We start from the raw sequence: 18682 nt of genomic DNA, 5'->3' as shown, positions 1-18682 counted from the left end.
ATGCACAAACACATGCACGCACACAAAGCAAACGTACTGCCCCACCCCCAAAAATAAAATAAATAAAGATCACACACACACACTAACACACACACTAACACACATAAACACACTTAAATTTGAAGATAGCATCTTTTCATTGCACATGTGTAAACTGTACGCATGAATGTTTTTGTGATAAAGGAATAACCACATTAACATGGGTTTTCTGGAAACATGTTCCCAACATGACAGATGTCCACATTATAAGTATAAGCTCAGTGAGACTTCTTTTGTCTCTGTAATGTTACTGTGGCATTGAAATGCAATGGAAAGTATTAAATCATGAATTTAGGCAAAAGTCTCATGCCTAAATTAAGTCTAAGCCTACTTGCAACTGTGTTGGAGGATAAAGTGTATACAAACATTATGACCGTTTCATCATAAAACTACATGTAATTTCTCAGATTGAAAGAGACTTTCTTTGAACTGATTTGGTTTGGTAGCTAGAAAAACAAAAACGACAACCAAACAGCACCGGAATGTTGGAGGCAAATAATGTATAAATGTACATGTACTAAAAACAATTAATTTGTGTACCCTACGACAAACAACCACAAACTTTCTAGTATCATGTTATTTGTTGTCTGTCTTCTTCTTTATTGATCTTCTTTTTCTCTCTTTCTGTCGTCTCTCCTTTTTATATTTAGTCAAGTTTTGACTAAATATTTTAACATCGAGGGGGAATCGAAACGAGGGTCGTGGTGTATGTGCGTGTGTGTGTGCGTGTGTGTGTGTGTGTGTGTGTGTGTGTGTGTGTGTGTGTGTAGAGCGATTCAGACTAAACTACTGGACCGATCTTTATGAAATTTGACATGAGAGTTCCTGGGTATGAAATCCCCGAACGTTTTTTTCATTTTTTTGATAAATGTCTTTGATGACGTCATATCCGGCTTTTCGTGAAAGTTGAGGCGGCACTGTCACGCCCTCATTTTTCAACCAAATTGGTTGAAATTTTGGTCAAGTACTGTTCGACGAAGCCCGGGGTTCGGTATTGCATTTCAGCTTGGTGGCTTAAAAATTAATTAATGACTTTGGTCATTAAAAATCTGAAAATTGTAAAAAAAAAATAAAAATTTATAAAACGATCCAAATTTACGTTTATCTTATTCTCCATCATTTGCTGATTCCAAAAACATATAAATATGTTATATTCGGATTAAAAACAAGCTCTGAAAATTAAATATATAAAAATTATTATCAAAATTTTTTTTTCGAAATCAATTTAAAAACACTTTCATCTTATTCCTTGTCGGTTCCTGATTCCAAAAATATATAGATATGATATGTTTGGATTAAAAACACGCTCAGAAAGTTAAAACGAAGAGAGGTACAGAAAAGCGTGCTATCCTTCTCAGCGCAACGAATACCCCGCTCTTCTTGTCAATTCCACGTGCACTGCCTTTGCCACGGGCGGTGGAGTGACGATGCTACGAGTATACGGTCTTGCTGCGTTGCGTTGCGTTCAGTTTCATTCTGTGAGTTCGACAGCTACTTGACTAAATATTGTATTTTCGCCTTACGCGACTTGTTTTTGCTGAGGAAGACATCTGTTGAAACCAGTCCTTATTCGTATTTTTATTGTTTGTGTTTTTGGTGACTACATTTTCATTATCGTGTTCTTCTCACATGCAGTCTCTTGTTCCTATTCTAAAGTTTCACACACACACACACACACACACACACACACACACACACACACACACACACACACACACACACACACACACACACACACACACACACGCACATACACATACACACACAACCCAACACAACACAACACAACACATCTCAACTCAACACACCACAACACAACGACACTCACACAAACACCATCGCCTCATCCCGATTTCCTGTCTGCCACAATGAATTTAGTAAAATATTGACAAAATGTTTATTAAAAAAAAGGCAAAAAGTAAAGGCACACAGACAAAACCGTTGCACAACAGCGATGACAAACTCTTGTCTTCAAGACAACAGTTACAAGATATTTTCACAGTCTTATCAATAGCAGATTAAGAAACAAAAGCATGAAATGCTGTCAACGCATGACGTCTTTGTTTTGAAATAACCAACAGGACGGCTTTCTCCCATGTATCTAATGAGCAATTCCTAGCTAGCATGCTGTGATAAGTAACAGACAACATGACAGTAATTACTGAGGAGATTGTTTATTTTTGAGGCTGCTGAGTGAATTTTCAGGTCTCTTGAAAAAAAAAGTGTTGATGATTTTGAGTGATGATCAGTGTTCTTGAAAATAATTTACTCTTGGTCCAGGGCATATGGGTTATTCAATATGCGAAGGGGCGCAGCATTCAGACAGCACAGGTCAAGAAGAAGAATAGAGGGGCTCGCTTGCTTGTGCCTCGATGCCTGGCACTAAAATTAAACTTGGAGAATACACGGAATAACCTAGTTTTCTGGGTAGTTATTGAAGTGACTTATAAAAATGAATGAAAAAATTGTGAAAATGAATGGCCACAGATTGCCGTTGCTATGGAAACAGCCGCCATATTGGATTTCTAGGAAACGGTTTTACAGCGACATCATACATAAGAAATGCATGATATTTGACACAAAGATACACAAGACTTGTATTTACAATCATATAGAGCGATTTTTTTTTATAAAAGACTACAGTTGAATTGATAATAATTTTTTGTAATAAGGATTAATGAATTTTTAACTGCATATTCATTAATCCATTTTTCAAAAATTAATATAAATTCAACTGTAGTCTTTTGTCAAAAAATCGTTTTATATGATTGTAGATAAAAAGTCTTGTGTATCTTTGTGCCAAATATTAAGCATTTCTGATGTATAATGTTGCTGTAAAACCGTTTTCTAGAAATCCAATATGGCGCTGTTTATGCCAGTTTCCATAGTGACGGCAATCCATGTCCTTTAGTTTTCGCAATTTTTTCATTTTTTTATATAAGTCACTTCCATAACTACCCAAAAAACTAAGTTACTCCATGTATTTTCCAAGTTTTATTTTGGTCATTTTAGTGCTGCCGAAAGGTGCTACTACGCCAAGGAGTTCCACAGGGAGGAGTACTCTCCCCCACGCTATTCATACTCTTCAACGACCTGGTACCAGAGTTGCCCAAAGGAGTCCAAGCGGCACTGTATGCTGATGACCTTGTTCTCTGGTGCTCGGAAGAGTATGCAACCACAGCAACCTACAGGATGCAACTTGCCCTAGAAAAGGTTGCAGCGTGGGCGGGAGACTGGTGTGTGACCATCAACAGGGAGAAGACCACTGCCACTCTCTTCACACTCTCTGCCAAAGCGACACCTGGCAAACTGACCTTGGGGGACACACCCCTGAAATTTGAAGACCAGCAAACATACCTGGGGGTCACCTATGACAAGCGCATGACCTGGAAACAACACATCATGAATGCAGAGGGAAAGACCAGGAGAAAACTAAACATCATGCGGAAGCTGGCAGGATCACACTGGGGTGCAAACGAGAAGATCCTGAAAACAGTCTACCAGGGGATTGTACGACCGCACCTCGAGTACGGATCAAGCTCTTGGGCAACAGCAGCCAAGACACACCAGCAGGCCCTAGACAAAGTACAGAACCAAGCGCTGAGAATCATCATGGGCGCAATGAAATCAACACCCATACAGAAGATGGAACAGGTGACTGGCATTCCTCCACTGAGCAAAAGGCGAGACTGCAAAACAATGGTACAAGCCACCAAGTACCAGTGCACTCATGACCATCCAATGAGTGACAGACTCAAGAAGATGTCCTTAGGCAGGCTGAAAAGATCAAGCTTCGCTCTGGAGGCAAGGGCTTTGCAGAAGAAACATCAGACAGAGATGCCAGAGCTAGTGGAGCCACCATCTTTCTCCCTTGACGCCCCACCCTGGGAAGACAGACAAGGAAACCTGGACATACAGACCAGTGTCCCCTACCTCACAACAAAGGACGAGCAGAGCAATGCGACGAAAAAAGCCCTGACTCTTGCCATGCTTGAAGAAAGGTACCCCCAAGAAGCATGGATACGGGTGTATACTGATGGGTCAGCCACAGAGGCCGTCAAAAATGGAGGAGCGGGGGTGTATGTCCAGTACCCCAGTGGAGAGAGGCAAGCAGAGGGTATACCAACAGGCCTCCACTGTACCAACTACAGAGCTGAGGTACAAGCACTGATCCATGCAGCATACACCATCAACGACAGAGTCAACCATGACAACCAGGTGGTCTTCCTGACTGACGCTCTGTCAGTACTCCAAGCAATGACCAGTAGCAAACTGCCTCAGCTGGAACACGCTCTACACAACATCAAGAGCCTGAGGACAGTACTGCAATGGATCCCCTCCCACTGTGGTGTACAAGGAAACGAAGAGGCGGACAGGATGGCAAAGCTGGGTGCAGAAGATGAGCAAGAGAACAACCCTGTGAGCCTGACAGAGATGAAGACCATCATTAAGTCTCTGCACAGGACGCCCCAGCCACAGGACAGCTACCACCTGCTATCCAGACCACAGCAGGTGGTCATCTTCCGCCTGAGAACGGGACACAACAGACTTAACCAGCATCTCCACGGGAAGCTGCATGTTGTGCCCTCCCCCATGTGTTCTTGTGGAGAAGCAGAGCAGGACACGGCCCACATCCTACGAGACTGCAGGAGCCACCAGGTGCTGAGAGAGGAAATCTGGCCATTGCCGGAGTCCCTGCACAACAAGCTGTACGGGCCAGTGGCTGCGCTGCAGAGGACCACTAATTATATCTCAAGATCTGGACTCCAAGTGTGATCGGCGATCGAAAAGAAGAAGAAGACTACCCAAAAAACTAAGTTACTCCATGTATTTTCCAAGTTTTATTTTGGTCATTTTAGTGCTGCTCATTCATGCTTGGGTCTCTGTACAATGGGTACTCACCGGTACCATGTAGTCTTTGTACCTCTGCAGGATCTCTTGCTGTTTGACAGGATCATCAGGATAGCAGGCTTTCTTGGCCAGTGCTACCAGCATCTGCCGTTTGAGGTCCATACCCAGTTTGGAGCACAGGTCCACTTCATGGGTCTGATAACACAAGGATTCATTCATGGGGTGTTGGTTTAAACAATGTTTTATTAAATCAAACATGGTACAACAATACAACGAAAAACAATAGGGACACGAACTCAAGCGAACGCTTATATTACGCGCCCTACGTAGTTACAAATTAACAAAAATATGATGTCGGACAAACATTACTTATAAACTATGGAACTATCTAGGTAAACAGCATAGTTGAAGCAAACCAAAAAGAACAGGAGAAAGCTAGCAGGAGGAAGAGGGGGAGGGTGGAGGTGGGACGAAAGAATGGTAAGGACATATGAAAGATAAAGGTGGTTAGCGCATACAAAAAGAATATACATACATGTAGTACATTGTAAACTGTAATCCAGTGGCAAATAAGCAGTAGTTCGCTGAATATATAATTGAACAAGAAGGGCAAAGCCCATACGACTCACATGCTTGACCTAAACCTAGCAATGACATCATACACTAAGAACTGCTTTACACATTTTTCCTACCAAAATACATGTGACCTTGACCCAAGGTCAAGGTCATCCAAGGTCATGCAACACAAAGCTGTTAATTCAAGACATAGGAAGTACAATTGTGCTTATTGGCTCTTTCTACCATGAGATATGGTCACTTTTAGTGGTTCACTACCTTATTTTGGTCACATTTCATAAGGGTCAAAGTGACCTTGACCTTGATCATATGTGACCAAATGTGTCTCATGATGAAAGCATAACATGTGCCCCACATAATTTTTAAGTTTGAAACTGTTATCTTCCATAGTTCAGGGTCAAGGTCACTTCAAAATATGTATACAATCCAACTTTGAAGAGCTCCTGTGACCTTGACCTTGAAGCAAGGTAAACCAAACTGGTATCAAAAGATGGGGCTTACTTTGCCCTATATATCATATATAGGTGAGGTATTCAATCTCAAAAACTTCAGAGAAAATGTGAAAAATGTGAAAAATAGCTGTTTTTTAGACAACATTTATGGCCCCTGCGACCTTGACCTTGAAGCAAGGTCAAGATGCTATGTATGTTTTTTGGGGCCTTGTCATCATACACCATCTTGCCAAATTTGGTACTGATAGACTGAATAGTGTCCAAGAAATATCCAACGTTAAAGTTTTCCGGACGTCCGGACGGACGGACGGACGGACGACTCGGGTGAGTACATAGACTCACTTTTGCTTCGCATGTGAGTCAAAAATGTATATAAAATATACTGAGTCAAATTAACATGGGGTGTTACATTGTGCAGTGGACCCCCCCAAAAAAAGTCTGAGAAATTCAGGTCTTAACAAGAAGAGCAAACGCTCGATCGAGTCACTTTCGCAGTTCTGAATATTATATGAGGCATCAGATGGACAGGAAGAAATTGCTATTCACAACACAATGCATACCTGAAGAATGAGATTGCATGGATCGAGCAACAAAATATTTACCTTGGCATTAAAAATACTCTCATTAATCTCACATAAACAAACCCCATCAATAACTTAATTCACATAAACTAGCATCATTAATTTTTTTTCGAAGCAATCATATTAACAGTAGACACACTAACATTTGTTACTCTTAGAGCTGTGTCACTTTTATAGTTTACGAGAAAAGCCCAACGTTAAGTTGTGTGTTGACGAACAGGAAAGGCTAGTTATCTCCCCTGTGTTTCCGATAACGTTTGTAAAAAGCTACAGATGTAAATAATTTGATGTAAAGAATAATCCTATAAAGTTTGAATCAAATCCGATGAATAGTTTCAGAGATATGATATTTCAATTTTTTTCCTTCAAGACATACCTGTGACCTTGAAAAAGGTCAAAGGTCACCAAAGCAGACGTCAAAGTGTAGAGGTCACTGGGAGTCACGTTCACATAAAATTTGAGCCCGGTCACTTTTATAGTTTCCGAGAAAAGCCCAACGTTAAGTTGTGTGTTGCCGAACAGAAAAGGCTAGTTATCTCCCTTGTTTTTCTGATAACGTTCGTAAAAGGCTACAGATGTAAATACTTTGATGTAAAGAATAATCCTACAAAGTTTCAATCACATCCGATGAACTTTGTCAAAGATATAAAATGTCTAATTTTTCCTTTGACGCTGACCTGTGACCTTGAAAAAGGTCAAAGGTCAACGAAACCATCGTTAAAGTGTAGAGGTCATTGGAGGTCACGACTAAACAAAATATGAGCCCGATCGCTTTGATAGTTTCCGAGAAAAGTCCAACGTTAAGGTGGTGTCTACGGCCGGCCGGCCGGACGGCCGGACAGACTAACACTGACCGATTACATAGAGTCACTTTTTCTCAAGTGACTCAAAAAGGAGGGATTCTTAAAACGGAGGTCAATTTACAGAGGTTATGAAAAAATGTGTTTAAGAAACTCATAAAAATAAAAATAAATCTTAAAAGGGGTGAAGTTTAAAGGGGGGACTCCACTGTATAGTCTTTTTGCTTTTAATGGGTGGTACTGTCAGATTCAGTTTTCATTACTACTCAAAGACAAGGAGTCGTTCACACAAATGTGTAATAATTTCACACATATACAGTGTTCCACATCTTCAAAATATGTTTACTTTATGTAATGAACTTCTTGACAATAAAAGCAAGGTGTATTCATACATCCTGCCAAAAATACAAGAGGCACCCGATACAACCTGTGACTGAGTGTTAGAGCCAGTGGCAGTGACTGATCCACCGAAAGAAATAACCAGCACTATCATATGAATATTTCTTTTTTTATTTGGTGTTTAACGTCGTTTTCAACCATTCAAGGTTATATCGCGACGGAGGGAAGGGGGGAGATGGGATAGAGCCACTTGTCAATTGTTTCTTGTTCACAAAAGCACAAATGAAAAATTTGCTCCAGGGGCTTGCAACGTGGTACAATATATGACCTTACTGGGAGAATGCAAGTTTCCAGTACAAAGGACTTAACATTTCTTACATACTGCTTGACTAAAATCTTTACAACAAGAGGCGAAGCCTTCAAGGCTCACGTAAGAAATAGACAAACAGTAACACAAACTCACTACACGAAGCTTCGCAAAGTCTTAATACCAAAAACCCGCAGCTACGGCGTGGTAGATCTACTTTGACCCCAACATCGCTTCTCAAGTTTTGACATGCTAAGCTTCGCCGTAGCTCGCAACGAAGTTGGTTTTTTTTGTAAGAAGAGTGCTTTTCGATTCAAGATGGACGACGAAATCAGACTCAAGACCATAGTGAAGAATGCATTTATCGACTTTGGTTGACCCAAAGTACAAGAACTAACCTCCTACCTGTATTATTTCATACTGCGATGCATTGACATGTCGAATGAAACTCGAAATCCCAGCGCTCACGCCAACTGGTCCCGGCCGTGCTCAGTCAACGAAATAGAACACATACAATTAACTTACGTCATCATCAAGTACGTAAAGTACAATTTGTGACGTAAAGAACTCAGAAAGAAGCACACCACGCGCTGGTCGAGACTACGTGCATGCGCTTTCTGACTAATAAGATTTGAGACGCCAAGACATGAAAAGAAAAAGATAACTCTTGCCTTCCAACTAGTCTCGGCCCGCTCAAAACCGAGACTTTCAGTAATTCCTTCGCGTGACGTCTAACCCTCTTACACCATAATGTGACGTCTTCAAATGACGAAATGTTAAAGTTTCTACCACAGACATACACACGCACAAACACACACACACACACACACACACACACACGCACACACACACGCACAAACGCACAGACAGACAAAGTTACGATCGCATAGGCTACACTTACCTGAGCCAAAAATTGACTATATTCTATACAAGAAACACTTAACAAGGGTAAAAGGAGAAACAGAATCCGTTAGTCGCCTCTTACGACATGCTGGGGAGCATCGGGTAAATTCTTTCTCGTCCCAACCAATATGGGACTCCCCCTAACCCGCGGGGGGCATCATATGAATATGAACAATGTCAGATATGTGTCTGTTAACTGCTCTTTGTTTTCAAAGAAACTTTCACCAAAATGTGGGTTTTTTTGTACAATGGAAACCCCCCTTATGACCCCCCAATGTAAGACTCCATCCCTTGTTAAGACCTTGTTTTTTCAGACATTCTCTTCATAACTGCTGTAATTTTACCCCCATTTTAACACTTTCTACCCCACCTATGTTGACCTAGTTTTTTTTTTAGCCAGACCAGCTGTGCTGCAGCAGGTCACTCAGATTATTGTAGTAACTGTGTAAAAACTGTGTATCAACACGTTGGAATGCAGGCGTTAGATCGGCGTTACAGGAAGCGACTGAAGTGACTGTGTATACGGATATATCCGTATTAAGTCAGAGCCATATGAGCGGGTACGGATATATCCGTATCTGGGAGACAATGAGTTAAGACCCTCTTCTTTTTAAGACCTGATTTTCTCAGATTTGTGTTATAGGTCTGAAAAGGGGGTTCCACTGTATTGCCTTTGCACCTAGAAGACAAGCTCCATACTGCCTGATTGAAAATATTGCATGTGTTCATACCTCTGGGGTTATTGGCTCACGTAAGTGTAGCCTATGCGATGCTAACTTTTGTCTGTCTGTGCGTGCGTGCGTGCGTGCGTGCGTATGTATGTATGTATGTATGTATGTCTGTCTGTGGTAGAAACTTTAACATTTCCGAGTCTATGTGTGTGTGGTTATCCAAGACTATGGATACAGATTACGTCACGGTCAAAAGTGTTTGACGTCAATTAATGCATCATGACGTCATGCCTCCCTGTAGTCTTTCTCTCTCGCGCGGTGTGTGTGTGTGTGTGTGTGTGTGTGTGTGTGTGTGTGTTCATTTTGTGCACATGTGTTATTGTTACTGTTTGTGTGTGTGTACTCGTGTGTGTGTGTGTGTGTGTGTGTGTGTGTGTGCGTGCGTGCGTGTGTGTGTGTGTGTGTGTGTGTGTGTGTGTGTGTAAGAAAGAGAGACTGAGAGAGAGTGTGTGTGTGTGTGTGTGTGTGTGTATGTGGGTGTGTGTGTGTGTGTGTGTGTGTGTGTGCATGAGTTTGTGTGTATGTTTGTGTGTGTTTGTTTGTAAAGGTGTGTGTGTCCGTCTGTCTATGTGCATGTGAGTTTTGTATGTATGAGATCTGTGTGAGTCACTGTGTGTGTGTGTGTGTGTGTGTGTGTGTGTGTGTGTGTGTGTGAGCTTGTGTGTGTGTGCGTGCATGCATGCGCGTGTGTGTGTGTGTGTGTGTGTGTGTATGTGTGTGTCTGTTTGTAAGAAAGACTGGCTGAACCGGCCCCCGTAGCGCAGTGGTTAGCGCATCGGGCTGCGGGCCGGGAGGTCGTGGGTTCGAATCCCATCAGGGTCATGTGGGTTTTTCGGGCTACGGTCGGCTCCTACCCAGAGTGGAAGTGCTATGGTTCCTATGGGAAGGCTGGAATCACACAGCCGAGTGTCATTCACTTAACGAATGCGACTTTGAGGGTGCTCAGGTTCTGCTTACCTGACCAACACCGCAGGTGCGGCAGTTCTCGGGCCTGGTTGACACCAGGATATATTATGACAGTAAGCGTAGAGTGCTGCCCTGTCACGTAGTCTCAAACCAAATTGGAAATCCATAGCATCATCATTATAATCATCCTCATCTCATTAATCATCCAAAATTATAAAATGTCCTTGCTCTTGTGGCCCTTCATGCCCGGAGCTCTCATGGTGACCTTGGTCTCAGTGTTCCTGTTCCATCCTTCCCTGAATAGTACTTCTGCTGTCAGTCAGATCTAGATCTAGCGTCTTCCACTCTTGCACTGTGTCTATGCTTACTGTGTGCGTGTATGTGTGACGGAGTGATTGAGTTTGTGTTACTGTTTGTCGATTTCTTACGGGAGCCTTGAAGGCTTCGCCTCTTGTTTTGATATGCTTTGGCACCGGGAGGTGCTATACCTCTGATTTCATGTGATGTTCAACACTGATATACCTCAAAATAGTAATAAATATTGAGGTCACTGATTTGTTTGTCAGCACATTCCAACACAGCAAAACTTCATCCCAGGTTGTGCACTTTCATGATGTCACAGTTATAACAAGAAGAGCAAACGCTCGATCGAGTCACTTTCGCAGTTCTGAATATTATATGAGGCATCAGATGGACAGGAAGAAATTGCTATTCACAACACAATGCATACCTGAAGAATGAGATGTAAAGAGCCATACACGTAAAATTCCACTCGTGCAAAAAAACACATGAGTGTACGTGGGAGTTTCAGCCCACGAACGCAGAAGAAGAAGAAGAAGAAGATGTAAAGAATAATCCTATAAAGTTTGAATCAAATCCGATGAATAGTTTCAGAGATATGATATTTCAATTTTTTTCCTTCAAGACATACCTGTGACCTTGAAAAAGGTCAAAGGTCACCAAAGCAGACGTCAAAGTGTAGAGGTCACTGGGAGTCACGTTCACATAAAATTTGAGCCCGGTCACTTTTATAGTTTCCGAGAAAAGCCCAACGTTAAGTTGTGTGTTGCCGAACAGAAAAGGCTAGTTATCTCCCTTGTTTTTCTGATAACGTTCGTAAAAGGCTACAGATGTAAATACTTTGATGTAAAGAATAATCCTACAAAGTTTCAATCACATCCGATGAACTTTGTCAAAGATATAAAATGTCTAATTTTTCCTTTGACGCTGACCTGTGACCTTGAAAAAGGTCAAAGGTCAACGAAACCATCGTTAAAGTGTAGAGGTCATTGGAGGTCACGACTAAACAAAATATGAGCCCGATCGCTTTGATAGTTTCCGAGAAAAGTCCAACGTTAAGGTGGTGTCTACGGACGGCCGGCCGGACGGCCGGACAGACTAACACTGACCGATTACATAGAGTCACTTTTTCTCAAGTGACTCAAAAACAAGTCGCGTAAGGCGAAAATACAATATTTAGTCAAGTAGCTGTCGAACTCACAGAATGAAACTGAACGCAATGCCATTTTTCAGCAAGACCGTATACTCGTAGCATCGTCAGTCCACCGCTCATGGCAAAGGCAGTGAAATTGACAAGAAGAGCGGGGTAGTAGTTGCGCTAAGAAGGATAGCACGCTTTTCTGTACCTCTCTTTGTTTTAACTTTCTGAGCGTGTTTTTAATCCAAACATATCATATCTATATGTTTTTGGAATCAGGAACCGACAAGGAATAAGATGAAAGTGTTTTTAAATTGATTTGGACAATGTGTATGTATGTATGTAGGCATGTATGTGGGTATGTATGCATGTGTGTTGGTGTGTCGGTGTGTCATGTGTGCAAGAAAAAAGGGTATTGTAGTTGTACATATATTACTTCATGGGTTTTATGAATTTTCTTCTCTTATTCTTTTATAATTATTAATTAATGACCTATATGTGCTGATGACCAATTTAATTTCCTTTATTGGATCAATAAAATGTTATGAGTTATGAGTTATGAGTTATGAGTTAATTTTGATAATAATTTTTATATATTTAATTTTCAGAGCTTGTTTTTAATCCGAATTTAACATATTTATATGTTTTTGGAATCAGCAAATGATGGAGAATAAGATAAACGTAAATTTGGATCGTTTTATAAATTTTTATTTTTTTTTTACAATTTTCTGATTTTTAATGACCAAAGTCATTAATTAATTTTTAAGCCACCAAGCTGAAATGCAATACCGAAGTCCGGGCTTCGTCGAAGATTACTTGACCAAAATTTTAACCAATTTGGTTGAAAAATGAGGGCGTGACAGTGCCGCCTCAACTTTCACGAAAAGCTGGATATGACGTCATCAAAGACATTTATCAAAAAAATGAAAAAAACGTTCGGGGATTTCATACCCAGGAACTCTCATGTCAAATTTCATAAAGATCGGTCCAGTAGTTTAGTCTGAATCGCTCTACACACACACACACACACACAGACACACACACACACGCACATACACCACGACCCTCGTTTCGATTCCCCCTCGATGTTAAAATATTTAGTCAAAACTTGACCAAATATAAAAAACATGTGACCTTTTGGCAGGGAGGATAGAGTGCCTTAAAAACCCAGTCTTTCCCCTGCAAACGATTAAGCTCACAAGTTTTTTGTTTGTTTGTTTGCTTGACGCCCAGCAGCCCACGAAGGGCCATATCAGGGCGGTGCTGCTTTGACATATAACGTGCGCCACACACAAGACAGAAGTCGCAGCACAGGCTTCATGTCTCACCCAGTCACATTATTCTGACACCGGACCAACCAGTCTTAGCACTAACCCCATAATGCCAGACACCAGGCGGAGCAGCCACTAGATTGCCAATTTTAAAGTCTTAGGTATGACCCGGCCGGGGGGGGCGGGGATGTAGCTCAGTCGGTAGCGCGCTGGATTTGTATCCAGTTGGCCGCTGTCAGCGTGAGTTCGTCCCCAGGTTCGGCGAGAGATTTATTTCTCAGAGTCAACTTTGTGTGCAGACTCTCCTCGGTGTCCGAACACCCCCGTGTGCACACGCAAGCACAAGACCAAGTGCGCACGAAAAAGATCCTGTAATCCATGTCAGAGTTCGGTGGGTTATAGAAACACGAAAATACCCAGCATGCTTCCTCCGAAAGCGGCGTATGGCTGCCTAAATGGCGGGGTAAAAACGGTCATACACGTAAAAGCCGTGGGAGTTTCAGCCCATGAACGAACAAACAAACAAACAAACAAACACCCAGCCGGGGTTCGAACCCACGACCTCCCGATCACAGGGCGGACGCCTTACCACTAGGCCACCGTGCCGGTTTGCTGACAAGTAACAGATCTGTCCGGGCTTTTGATTGATAAGACCACCCCTTGAAAATTACACACACAGTACTCAAAACCAACTACCTGGGAGCTTTCTGCATGTGCATTTTTTTGGTCATGAACTAACAGGCATGGGAATTGAAAAAAGTAAAAAAGGTTGAACATTTGTAAGTAAGCTTAAAGTCGACGGCGCAAAGCGCCTAGCCTCACTAGGGGGGTTCCGGGGGCATGCCCCCCCCCCCCCCCCGAAAAAAAAATTCTCCAAAGAACCCAAATTGTGCAATTTGAGCTCCAAGTTTGCCATTAAATTCAGTTTTCAGAATCATTTGTGCCTCCCCCACTTATTTTTTCGGCGGACACTGAAGCTTTTTCGGCGGAACAACAAAAAATCGGCGGAAATTTGCCTTTCGGCGGACAATTCACATGCCTGACTAATTTCATTACTGACAACAGACTCATTCTGCAGAATTAATTCATCACAAAATTCTTTCCCTCCACGGGAAGCGGCTTGGATACTGATTTCTGGTATGTGTTTAAGCGGAAGGATATTGTTATCCCATGTACAGTGGAACCCCCCTTTTAAGACCTCCCAAAATCTGAGAAAATCAGGTCTTAAAAAGGAGGGAGTCTTAAATTGGGAGGTCTTAAAATGGGGGTTCCACTGTAAAAAGCCTGAAGAGATCTTTGAAGGTGTCTGTGATCATTGATGTTATGTTATTGTTCCCCCCCCCCCCCCCCCCCCCCCCCAAATGATTGTACCGTGCTTTGGGCAGAGTTTAAACCTGTGGTACACGCGCTTTATCAATATGATGCATTATTATTATCATCATTAACACAGGAACACAGTACAAACCTTGAGGATGTAGTGATCAAAGCCATGATGCTCATCAATCAGATCCATGGTGCGCAAAGTGACTGTGATGATGAAGTGTGTGTCCAGGATCTCACTGTATAACACTCGCTTCTGCAGGTAGGGGCGCCATATCCTGGGCAACCTGACAAACACAAAATTAACAAAATAAACAAAAATAGTTACTTTTAACATCAAATGAACTTAAAATAACAATAATAATAATACGAGAATTTATAACGAGCACATATCTCACCACAAGGCGACTCAAGGCAAATAAAAACAATCAAAAGATACATCAACTGAAACCAACAACAACATCAAATTTCAAAGACTTTGAAAGTTCATCTGTACTCTTCTTCAAGGGGAACCAAACCCAGAATGACAAGTGGAACTATTTTCAAGTTTAGGTCATGCTTTAATATAGTGTCACACAGAGAGTTTCTGAAATTAAAATGACAAGAACGGGAAAAGGAACAAAAACTCGAGACTTTTAAGCGTGAAAGCCTGCAACAGCCACATTCAACGGAATGCTCCTTGGGGTCGACAGCTCTCTATACAGACCTGGGAACCCCTGTTTTGCACTTGGGGTATTCTCAAACAAACTTGTAGTATTTTCAGAAAATGAGCGTACTCCACACAACATTTGAACAACCATGTTTCAAACATGCTTCACACGCGTCTGTCGCACCGTTAATTAAGTTTACTTACCAATACATTTAAAACAAATGCTTCTTTCAATGTTTACTGACAAAAACTGTAATCATGTGTCAAAATACCGAATCAGCTTCGGGATGCGCTTCTGACGACAAGTAGTCCAGGATTTGTTTCTTCTTATTTTTTTTTCACTGACCGCACTGATTGCATTCTAGACAATCATGCGTGCAAAATACGGCAAAATCGTATGGTTTCCCAGGTCTGTCTATAATTGGCTCACGTAAGTGTAGCCTATGCGATGATAAACTTTGTCTGTCTGTGCGTGCGTGCGTGCGTGCGTATGTATGTGTGTATGTCTGTGGTAGAAACTTTAACATTTCCGAGTCTATGGATTACGTCAGTCTCGGTCAAAAGTGTTCGACGTGTGTGATAGAAACTATTTGAAGACGTCACATTATGACGTAAGAGGGTTAGACGTCACGCAAAGGAATTACTGAAAGTCTCGGTCATTGTTATTGTGAGCGGGCCGAGACTTCTTGGCAGATCCAGGGTCTCGCTTTCTTGCATAGTTTCACCTATGCTTACTGTGTGTGTGTGTGTGTGTGTGTGTGTGTGTGTGTGTGTGTGTGTGTGTGTGTGTGTGTGTGTGTGTGTGTGTGTGTGTGTGTATGTGTGACGGAGTGATTGAGTTTGTGTTACTGTTTGTCGATTTCTTACGTGAGCCTTGAAGGCTTCGCCTCTTGTTTTCCTATGTTTTTGCCCTTGCACTGCTGACACGCACACTAGTTCCTCTTGTCCTGCGTTTTTCTCGGGCCAAAGCAATCCTTTCTACAATGGTGAACTGCCAAGCAACGTGAATACTGACAGTTGTTGAAAGATATCATGCCATGTAAAGCCCCTCTGGTGACACACCTATGAAGGGGGCGGGGATGTAGCTCAGTCGGTAGCGCGCTGGATTTGTATCCAGTTGGCCGCTGTCAGCGTGAGTTCGTCCCCACGTTCGGCGAGAGATTTATTTCTCAGAGTCAACTTTGTGTGCAGACTCTCCTCGGTGTCCGAACACCCCCGTGTGTACACGCAAGCACAAGACCAAGTGCGCACGAAAAAGATCCTGTAATCCATGTCAGAGTTCGGTGGGTTATAGAAACACGAAAATACCCAGCATGCTTCCTCCGAAAGCGGCGTATGGCTGCCTAAATGGCGGGGTAAAAACGGTCATACACGTAAAAGCCGTGGGAGTTTCAGCCCATGAACGAACAAACAAACAAACACACCTATGAAAGGACACCTTCTGGCCCTTTGTCTATTATCTTTGCCAAAGCATGCCTGTCATGATAGGCCACCTGCAATGTAGGGACACCTTTGGAAGGTCCGGAAGGTGAACTTCATTACAGGTACCACTGCATGTTTCAATCAAATAAGCACATTTAACATGAAAAATCTCATTCCGCTACTTCAAAAGTTGCATTCACACATACTGATAAACAAAGGGAAGTAAGCACTCCAAATGCATGAAACAATAACTTACTCTATTGCACATGTTGTATGCATTTAAAGTGCTTACTTCCCTTTGTCTATCAGATCATGTTTGTTTGTTTGTTTGTTTGCAGCCGACCATGAAGGGCCATATCAGGGCGGTGCTGCTTTGACATATAACGTGCGCCACACACAAGACAGAAGTCGCAGCACAGGCTTCATGTCTCACCCAGTCACATTATTCTGACACCGGACCAACCAGTCCTAGCACTAACCCCATAATGCCAGACGCCAGGCGGAGCAGCCACTAGATTGCCAATTTTAAAGTCTTAGGTATGACCCGGCCGGGGTTCGAACCCACGACCTCCCGATCACGGGGCGGACGCCTTACCACTAGGCCAACCGTGCCGGTATCAGATCATGTAGTTACAGCATGCAAGGGTTAAGGATGAAACAAATGACTGACCTCTGTGATAGAGGAGATTTCTTGATGTAGCCGATAATGAAACCCTCCCCTCCCCACAGTCCTTTGTTACACTGTTTGGGAAATTTCACATCCACAGGCACGTTCTGCACTCGAAGCCTGCACACATATCATTGCTGTATATTAGTAACCAATTACAAAGAATGAAGAAAAAGTTTACTTATGATAGCAAGGTTAAAATCTAAACAACGAAGTGACTGTGGTAAGATGAACAAAGTTAAAAAACAAAGGATTACTGTTCTCACCGATACAAAGACGCAAGGTTAAAGATAAACATCAATAACATGACTACGCTTCAAATTCAACTAAAGCGCATTTCCAGCACCAATTAGTCAAATGCAAATCTACAGGTAGCTGTCAGTCGTCACATGAAAGCATTGCAAATCCACTACTTTTAGACTTTGTACGCGTTGCTTTCTTGCAAATTATAGTCAGTTATAATGAGCAAAGGACACGCAACTAAATAACAGAAGTACAAAGGCCTGAAGCAAGTAAAAAATTGTTATCTATTTTTCTTTGAGGCGATCCAAATGTACCGCTATAAATTCACGTCTTACAATATGCATCACTTATGGCACCACCCTGTATGTATTTGATATACAAAATCAAATTCATATGCATATACTAGACAGACAAAATTGCATTTCATTTTTCCGAAATAGAATCAAGTATAGGAATACAGGTTGAACTTCAGCGTTGTAAATTCAGAGCTCACAATCCTGTGGCATTATTGATAAAAGTCCCTTAAATCAAAATAAGGTTATATTCCTCGTAAAATTAATTGACGGAGTGAGCTCATTTGGTCATTTGATCTACGAAAATGACGAGAATATGCATACGTAATATCAACATAATTGTCTCCCTACCTTAAAAAAAAATGGCTGAGCAGATGTTTTCCTTCTAAAACCCATGCAAATGAAAGGCATCTGTACAGTTCATTCTCTAACTTCAAAGGTATCTAAAAATGACTTGTTATGCTAACAAGAGCAGGTTCTACAAAATTGGAGGCTTAAATTGCAGTAGAAAACCATTCCTGAATGTATCGGAATACAGTAGTTCTTTCTTGTTTTGTTTTTACATTTAGTCAAGTTTTGACTAAATGTTTTAACATAGAGGGGGAATCAAGATGAGGGTCATGGTGTATGTGTGTGTGTCTGTCTGTGCGTGTGTGTGTGTAGAGCGATTCAAACTACTGGACCGATCTTTATAAAATTTGACATGAGAGTTCCTGGGAATGATATCCCCGGACTTTTTTTTCATTTTTTAGATAAATACTTTTGATGACGTCATATCCGGCTTTTTGTCAAAGTTGAGGCGGCACTGTCACACCCTCATTTTTCAATCAAATTGATTAAAAGTTTTGTAAAGCAATCTTCGACGAAGGCCGGACTTCGGTATTGCATTTCAGC

The 18682-nt window shown here is 41.8% G+C and overlaps 1 protein-coding gene across 1 annotated transcript in view; it reads right to left on the bottom strand.

Moving 5' to 3' along the window:
- The window catches only part of LOC138969345 (large ribosomal subunit protein bL28m-like), a 100055-nt gene that overhangs the window by 76583 nt on the left and 4790 nt on the right, over window positions 1-18682 (bottom strand). Inside the window, exons 3-5 of the mRNA XM_070342120.1 lie at window positions 17256-17372; window positions 14660-14801; window positions 4942-5085 (exon numbers count right to left, since the gene is read on the bottom strand). Coding sequence (XP_070198221.1) covers window positions 4942-5085; window positions 14660-14801; window positions 17256-17372 — 403 coding nt within the window. The remainder of the gene's footprint in view (window positions 1-4941; window positions 5086-14659; window positions 14802-17255; window positions 17373-18682) is intronic.

This window comes from Littorina saxatilis, linkage group LG6 (genome assembly GCF_037325665.1).
Source record: "Littorina saxatilis isolate snail1 linkage group LG6, US_GU_Lsax_2.0, whole genome shotgun sequence".
Classification (NCBI taxonomy): domain Eukaryota; kingdom Metazoa; phylum Mollusca; class Gastropoda; order Littorinimorpha; family Littorinidae; genus Littorina; species Littorina saxatilis.
Note: the sequence above shows the minus strand (reverse complement) of the source record. Positions and strands in the feature narration are given on the sequence as shown.